At 34.9% G+C, this 9,320-nt stretch overlaps 1 protein-coding gene across 1 annotated transcript in view; it reads left to right on the top strand.

The window, feature by feature from the left end:
- Positions 1 to 9,179, top strand: part of LOC106868807 (zinc finger protein 91) — a 12,300-nt gene extending 3,121 nt beyond the window's left edge. The window contains exons 2-4 of the mRNA XM_052975623.1: positions 14 to 1,505; positions 6,636 to 6,887; positions 6,966 to 9,179. Coding sequence (XP_052831583.1) covers positions 362 to 1,505; positions 6,636 to 6,887; positions 6,966 to 8,020 — 2,451 coding nt within the window. The 5' untranslated portion in view covers positions 14 to 361 and the 3' untranslated portion in view covers positions 8,021 to 9,179. The remainder of the gene's footprint in view (positions 1 to 13; positions 1,506 to 6,635; positions 6,888 to 6,965) is intronic.
- The last annotated feature ends 141 nt before the right edge of the window (positions 9,180 to 9,320 follow it).

Here is a 9,320-nt window from a genome sequence, read left to right as displayed (position 1 = left end):
CTTTTTATTTCAGAATATCAGATGACATTGGCAAAGTAGAAAGTTTTAAAGACTAAAGGAAAGTCTTATACACAAGAGACATAAACTTGTTTATATAAATCTATGCAAGAATTTCTGTGAAATATTTGATCTGAACAGAGACAAGTTTCCAAAATTTCCCTGCTTCGTTCTCTGAAATGTGTACAGTATGATTTCAAGTTTTAATTAAACTTTGGATTGCAAAGCAGTTTGCAGCATATTCCAATATCAACAGAGGTCACAATTGACAGAAACATAACAGAAGAAACATTTGCGAGGAATAAAATATAAAAGCAAAACTAGAAAAAAACCATTTGTATATTGTGGTGAATGATGTAAAATTATGGAAGATGAACTACGTGAGAACAAGTTTGAATGTGAACCACAGTTTAAGAGACTTGATTTTTCTGCTGAGGAAAAACAAGAGAAAGGAAAAATATATCACTGTGATATCTGTAACAAGTCATTTTCTCAAAAATGTAACTTAACTGTTCACAGACGCATCCATACAGGCGAGAAACCATATCACTGTGATATCTGTGGTAAATCATTTTCTGAAAAGGGTGGCTTAAACTTACACAAACGAATTCATACAGGAGAGAAGCCATATCACTGTGAAATCTGTGGTAAATCATTCACTGTAAATAGTAACTTAACAACTCACAGACGTATTCATGCAGGAGAGAAAGCATATAACTGTAATATATGCAAAAAATCTTTCTCTCAAAAAGGTAGCTTAGCTACTCACATTCGTATTCATACTGGAGAAGAACCATATCATTGTGATATCTGTGGTAAATCCTTCTCTGTTAGTGGTAGCTTAACTACTCATAGACGTATTCATACAGGAGAGGAACCATATCATTGTGATATCTGTGGTAAATCCTTCTCTGTAAGTAGTAGCTTAACTACTCACAAACGTATTCATACAGGAGAAGAGCCATATCAGTGTGATATTTGTAAAAAGTCTTTCTCTCAAAAAGGTAACTTGGATACACACAAACTTATCCATTCAGGAGAAGAACCATATCTTTGTGATATCTGTGGTAAATCATTCTGTAGAAATAGTTACTTAATTTCTCATAAACGTATTCATACTGGAGAGAAACCATATCACTGTGATGTTTGTGGTAAATCATTCTCTGGAAAGGGCACCTTAAATATACACAAACGTATTCACACAGGAGAAATGCCATATCACTGTGATATCTGTGGGAAGGCATTCTCTGGAAATAGCCAATTAGTTACACACAAGCGTATTCATACTGGAGAGAAGCCATATAGTTGTGAAGTTTGTGGTAAATCATTCTCTCTAAGTGGTAGCTTAACTAAACATAAAGTTACACATACAGGAGAGAAGCCACACCACTGTGATATCTGTGGTAAGTCATTCTCTGAAAAAAGTTCCTTAAACATACACAAACGTATTCATACAGGAGATAAACGATACCAGTGTGATGTCTGTCACAAGTCGTTCACTCAGAAATGTAACCTAACCACTCACAAACGTATTCATTACAAGAGAGAATCTACATCCCTGTGAAATCTGATAAATCATTCTTTCAGACTTCTCTGTCCAGGACACACAAACATATTCTTGTAGTAGGGAACTGTGATGTCTATTATAAATCAGTATCTGAAAAAAGTTACTTGACCCCTTGCCTTCCCATGAGCCCCATTTGGGGACCTGCTAAAAAGAGTCTCACTGCTGGTTGTTCGTTGTATTTCAAGTGAAATGCTTCTGTCCATTTGCAGAGGTGTGTTCAACAATATTTAGTAGTTTGTCATTATTAGCTCTGGATAATTCGAGAGGACATTTTATGTCATAAAATCACAATTTCTGAACTACAAAAATATCGACTGTTTTGAAGAGTTTTTTTTTATTTTTGCATTTCCCATTTATATCATTCATTGATATTTCATACACATTCGCATTTGATATTATAGTTTCCAAAAAACTTAAATATTTATTATTGCAATTGAATAGAGAAGAATAAATATTCTTTTTTTCAGCGATCCCCCTTTGGGACGTTAAGAAAAATTTATCATAATTTCCAAAATAATTCACATATGAGGAAAATTTAAATACTATATATTATTTTAACTCTTAAGACACTTGGCAGAGCCAAAAAATATGAATAAAAATATTTGGCAGTTAATGAGTTGACTAAATATTTAATTATTCAGGCTGAACTGTATCAATTTTAAAATTCACCTCGTAAATACAATTACACATGTGTACAATTAAAATTGTATTCAAATTAATTAGTTCCTTGTTGTTATAATTGTAACGTCCAACCCATGCCAGCATGAAAAAAAACGGACGTTACACGATGATAGCGAGATGGTCATTATTTATTCTGTTATAATTTAGTGATTTTTATCAATATACGACTAGCATATTGGAAAATATCAATATTGATACTTTCTCAGCATGAATAGATGAATAACAAATGTCTCTTATTGACATAATTCCTTTCAAATCGTCCAACCCATGCCAGCATGGAAGACAGATGTTAAATGATGAAGATGAGGAGGAGGAGGACTATATTATGTATAATATCCTTTGTTGTTTTTTGACTCTAGGACAGTTCTCATGCAGCAGACCTGTTGTTCGAGACATTCCAACTGTAACCTGCCTCTTTTTTTTTTTTTTTATCAGACTCTGAACTTAGGGCAACATTACAGGAATATCTCAGCATAATGATTCAATTAGTTTCAAATGTTTAACCATTAGGTGAAAGATCGTTAAGCTTAAATACCCAAATGCTGGCTCCAGAGCCCTTTTCGTTTCAGCAGGTCACATGAACCTGTTGTTTGTATTGGTCGGTTTCAAGCCATTCAATTGTGTTGGCACAACAGTTTATTTTTCCTTACGCAGGAAATTAATCACCAACTCTGGGAGCCTACTGATCTCTATAAAAAAGACAGTTTTCAACTGCTCTAGGTCATTGGCATGTGCCACTGACCACATGCAGCTCATCTCCAGCAACAGTGTATCTGACACCTGCCAGTCTCCGCTTTCACCCCACCAAACACCTGCTTACATTGTTACTGTATGAAAATTACACGACAAACATACCACCAAACAGTACATTGACTTCGTCTACCAGATCAGTCCAGCCCAACCACAGAGTTCTCTCACACATCTTTGTTGTGTCCTGTTATGTTATTTTATTTCATGTATGGCAATCATTGTATTTTATAACGGAGAATAAATTGTTACCTACTTGTTTTGAATTGCATCAAATTACTTGTGAAGTTTATGAAAGGCTCTTTCGTTATTCTATAGAAATGTAACAGTGTTAATGTTTAGTTGTGGCAACTTCACACTAGGTATAGTGGTAAAAGAAACCACGACTGAACTGCCATGGGTTGGACAGTTTGACAGGAGCTGATGAATCAGAGGATTGTGCCAAGCTCTGCTCTCTGCTTTGGCATGGTTTCTACAGCTGGATACCCTTCCTAATGCCAATCATTTTACATAGTGAACTGGGTGCTTTTTACATGGCACCAGCACTGGTGAGGTCATCAAGCAACTTGCAAGACAAGATGCTTCAAGTGAGATGGAAGTAGAATGGATGAGAGGTGGCTTTGTGCCAAGAGACAAGCGGTTAAAGAGACAGGGATTCTGCTGGGGCGGAGATCCATGGCTACTCCAATTAGAAAAAAAAAAGAGAAAGTGAGAGAGTATTGCTCTGTATAGAAGCTACAAACTGGTAAAGTCAAGGTTTCAGAGAAGAAAGTCATGAAAATGTAAATATGATGATATATATATATATATATATAGGGAGAATTCACAAAAAAACAAAAAACGAAGACAGATGGTGTAGAAAACAAACAGCTGTATTAGTTTAACGCTTGGGAAGTAAAAAAGTCTTTAACGTTTCGAGCCTACGCTCTTCCACGGCTGTGCTGTATTCGAAATTACTCTCTTATCTGTAAAATATATATAGGTTTTTCCATAAATCATCCTTGATGCACCTGGACACATCATCACTGATATTTCTTGGAGTCATTAAGCATTTTGAGTCTTTCAACATCAGACACCCTCATCCAGGTGACCCACTGGAGCTTCACCCAGCTTGTGTCCAGTTAACACTAGCCCTTTCAGGGTTCGCATCTCCTAATCCACAGCCACTTTGATGCAACTCATGTTGTCTCCACAACCAACCTGATGGTCTTCAGCCTACTGGCTCCTCTGATACCAAGCATACTGTAGTCTGAATAGAGGGACTGGCTTGCAAACAGTTGCAAAACTTAGATATCTGTTACTGTTCATTTGTTTCTTTTTTGTAAAAAAAAAAAGTATGTTTTATTAACCATTTAACTTTAGTAAGTTATATAATCTCCCGCTTATGGCGCGGGACTGAAAACAAAATGAAGCAGGAGATATACAAAAATGTTATCCTGAAAGAGCGAAGCGAAAATGTTATTGCAGACTTGATTTCATTTCTCGGTAGCATCATGCAATTATTTAGGCAGCATAGTAATAAATAAAACCTTTCTAATATATACAAATAAAACAGTTCATAAATTTATTTCCCTAAACTTTCAGATATTTTTGTTTACGTCAATGCACACATTATAAAAGAGGTTACATTTATTACGATTAACGGAAACGAAAATAAGCATTTACTGTTTTCTCTGGAAGGCTAAACGTATTTTTAGTTTCTTTTCTTTTTTTTAACTCATTTTCTGTTTCATTTTCTTTTTCTTTCATTGGTGAAACAGTGCCATAAGTTAAATAAACAATAACGTTGAAGAATATTATAATCTATGACAATAATAACCATCTGGGTAGTGTTTACTAATTCGTTTCGGTAGTTCAAGATTGCCGAGTCTATTTTTATACATCCCCCATTATTGTTGCTTTCATCACGAATGCCGCATTTCGATGTCCTAGAGTGAATACTATGCTGTCGATTGATGTAAATGTAGACGTATTGAAGCTGTCATTGTTCAATCTGACATGTGAAATCTTCGTCACTGGCTCTATATTAATATGTAAGTATTCTTAATAGAAACTACGTCTTACATTATATATCGGTCGTGTCATTTTTCTACTACATCTGTTTGTTTTGGTGTTTTCAGTTAAAAGAAGAGATTTTACTAAAGTAACGATGTTGATCCCATACGCTTGGATGTTGCATGTAAATATAGTGAGCTGAAAAATTTGCTTTAGCTGACAGTACTTATTGTTGTCTTAATACTTCCCCTGTTTTCCTTTCCACACTCAATTTCAGTTATCGTTATTCCCCCATATCTTAACCCCAACTCAAAGAGAAAGTTTGTATTTCTTAAAGTCAGTTGAATACATTGTTTAGCCAGCTTTTACCTTTATTTCTAAAATATAAACGTGACAAGTTTTGCTCGACATCGGTAATTTAAAGTGATTTTGATATTGCTAGTTAGAGATCGATAATCAATCCCAAAAAGGTAAATTCATGAGACGTGAGAGCAAAGAAGAGCACACATTCACACTCTGCACGTGATTAAACTCGGGAAGTTTGTGAGGAACCCATCGACCCAATTTGCTGACTTTTTCCAATGGCATGCAGGTGTCGATGAATGGTTGAATGTCTATTACCGATTCTAGATCGAAGCACACCATGTAACTGGTCATAATGCTTTAAGATATTGGTTTTTTTCTGAAAATTTTTGCAAACTCTATCTCCTACGATTATGCAAAAAAGATTTTTTATGATTGAAATCTTTTCATTGTCCACCCCACATAAATCCCTACGGATTAGACTTAATCCGTATTGATAACACAGGTGTTGGAAAGTTTGAGGTCATTGCTGCGATTTATCCACAGTGATTTAAAAAAGGTATGTAAAAGATTTATTTTAAGAGCATAGTTTTCTGTTAGTAAATGTCTTGTTACACACTTACCTGGATGCACTTGCAATGTCCATTGCAAGCTTTCCAATGCCAGTGTCATCAATAAAAGTTAAGGTGTACTAGATAGAGTTTGTAGAACACAAATTCACAAAAATTTTCTAAAAATGCCAAAAACTAAAGGAGTTCTGACTGATTACATGATGTCCTTTGATCCAGAATCGATAATAGACTGTGTGTATGTGCAAGTTGTTTAATTTTTAGGGTTTCAAATTTATTCATTTATTTTTTACTATGGTTGATATTTTAGACTGTTTCTCTTTTATTTCAGAATATCTGATGACCTTGACAAAGAGGGAAATTTTTAACTTGAAACACATCAATATTAATCATTTGTTCAAGACTGAAGGAAGATGTTACACAGAAGAGATATAAATCTGTTTGTTTAAATCTATGCAAAATTTCTCTGATTCACTGTTTGGAATTAAATGTCAGTTGCAAAGGAGTTTGCAGCATTTTCAAATCTCAAAGAAACTCACAGTTTATGGAAACATAGAAATATTTGTTTGGAAAAAGAGATTATAACTAAGAAAAAGAAAGAAATTCATCGCTATATTGTGGTGAAAGATGAAAAATTATGGAAGGTGAAATACACGGGAACAAGGCTAATTGCGAAAAACAATCTAACAGGATTGGTTTCCCTAATAATAAAAAGAAAGAGCGAGGGAAAGCATTGTACCAGTGTGACATCTGTAAGAAGACATTTGCTCAAAAAGGTAACTTAACAACTCACCAACGTCTTCATACGGGAGAAGAACCATATCGCTGTGACATTTGTGGTAAATCATTTTATAGAAGTAGTTATTTAATTTCTCATAAACGTATTCATACTGGAGAGAAACCATATCACTGTGATATCTGTGGCAAATCATTCTCTGAAAAGAGTGCCTTAAATTTACACCTGCGTATTCATACAGGTGAAAAGCCATATCACTGTGATGCCTGTGGTAAATCATTCTCTGGAAGTAGTCAATTATCTACTCACAAACTCATTCACACAGGAAAGAAATCACATTGCTGTAATATCTGTGGCAAATCATTCTCAGTACTTAGTTATTTAACTAAACATAGATCTGTTCATACAGGTGAGAAGCCATATCACTGTGATATCTGTGGTAAATCATTCTCTAGAAGTGGTGCTTTAACTAAACATAAACGTATTCATACAGGTGAGAAGCCATATCACTGTGATATCTGTGGAAAGTCGTTCTCTGGGAGTGGTGATATAACCATTCACAAACGTATTCATACTGGAGAGAAGCCATATCGTTGTGATATCTGTGGTAAATCATTTTCTGTAAATTGTCAATTAACCAATCACAAACGTGTTCATACAGGAGAGAAACCTTATCACTGTGATGTCTGTGGTAAATCATTCTCTCAACAAGGAGACTTAACTAAACATAAACGCATTCATACAGGAGAGAAGCCATATCACTGTGATATCTGTAATAAATCATTCTCTCAGAACGGTGACCTCACTAAGCATAAACGTATTCATACAGGAGAAAAGCCATATCACTGTGATATCTGTAGTAAATTATTTTCTGGAATTGGCGACTTAACAACTCATAAACGTACTCATACAGGAGAGAAACCATATCACTGTGATGTGTGTGGTAAATCATTTTGTCAGAGTGGTGAATTAATTTCTCACAAACGTGTTCATACAGGAGAGAAACCATATCACTGTGATATCTGTGGTAAATCATTTTCTGTTAGTAGCCAACTAACCACTCACAAACGCATTCATACAGGAGAGAAGCCATATACCTGTGATATTTGTGGTAAATCATTCTCTGGAAATAGTGCCTTCTCTAAACACAAACGTATTCATACAGGAGAGAAGCCATATTGCTGTGTTGTGTGTGGCAGAGCGTTCACTGTGAGTAGTCAGTTAACCACTCATAAACGCGTTCACACTGGGGAAAAGCCATATTCCTGTGATATATGTGGTAAATCATTCTCAAGAAATGATACTTTAACTAAACATAAATTTATTCATACAGGAGAGAAGCCACATCGGTGCAATATTTGTGGTAAATCCTTCTCACAAAAAGGTTCCTTAACCAAACATGTAGCTGCTCACACACAACAATGACTGTGTCACAGTTTGGGTTTCAGTAAGTAAATACAATCCAACAGGTTGTTAAGTTTTGTCATTCAATTTGGATTTTCTGTCTTTGTAAATTTAGTAATTCTATGAAAATTGATGCCTTACAAAAATTCGTAAAATTACTAAAGGTACAGAATGAGCAAGAGGAAAAAACATTAATTTGAACAAAGATTAAATAGTGTGTGTTCTTGTGATGTAATTACTGCATCTGTCTAATTAGTATTTCCCAACCCTTTTTCACCTGTAGATCCCTTGGATTCCTGTTTTACCTGGGTGGACCCTCATCGCCATTTCGTGTTTAAACAATCCTGTAACATTTTTATAATTAAATATTATTAGGAATTGTGTAAAAAAAATTAAAAGATTTTGTGTAGAAATGTAACCAATTTTATTGCACATAAATTTCAGCAATAAAATTTCATATGGACCCCAGGTGAGAACCACTGATCTAATCCATTGTATGCGGCGGAAACCCCCCCCCACCTAATTTATTATACTTCATAGCAATAGAGAGGACTTAACAGTGTGATAACATCCTACCACTGTATTTTATATAATCATTGTTATATCTACATTGGTGAAGAGGTAAGATGATGATTAATTAATGGTCTGTTATAGTCTGAGGAAGACGTTTCTGCAATCATCATCATCATTTAATATCTGCTTTCCATGCTGGCATGGGTTGGATGGTTTGACTGAGAACTGGTAAGCCAGGAGGCTGCACACAAATGTATTTGCTGTACACTAGTTCACTCCTTCCATCAAATCAATGTTGCCTGAACAAGTATATGGTATACCACACATGAGGTGTTGAAGTGATGGGAGGGGAACATGTGATGAAGTGTTTTGTTGAAGAAGTCACTGCACCTCCTCCTGGTTCAGGAGTTGAAACCATGATCTCATGATCATGAGTGCAAACAACCTAACACTCTGTCCTATGGTGACCTGCAAAAAAAAAAAAAAAAAATCAATCTATGTGTTTCAAGCTGTTGGCTACAGTTTCATACTTAGATGGCTGAAATTTTACATAGGGACATTTTGAAGAATCAGAGACTAGGCTTTTTGCCATTTTTACTTTTTAAATCTTTAATAAATTATATTTTTTTTTTATTTTTAAATAAATCAAATTTTTGTTAGTATTCACTGCCATTTTCTGTGTCTGTGTAAAGATTAAAAATCTATATTTCAACCATTCATAATCTTTATTGATATTCTCTTCACTGCCAATCGGTGATGTACATTGTGCTGAACAAGTAAAGTGAAAGGAACTGTTTTCATATGAGAT

The sequence above is a fragment of the Octopus bimaculoides genome, chromosome 21 (assembly GCF_001194135.2).
Source record: "Octopus bimaculoides isolate UCB-OBI-ISO-001 chromosome 21, ASM119413v2, whole genome shotgun sequence".
Lineage (NCBI taxonomy): Eukaryota > Metazoa > Mollusca > Cephalopoda > Octopoda > Octopodidae > Octopus > Octopus bimaculoides.
This window is presented reverse-complemented; position numbering and strand designations above follow the sequence as displayed.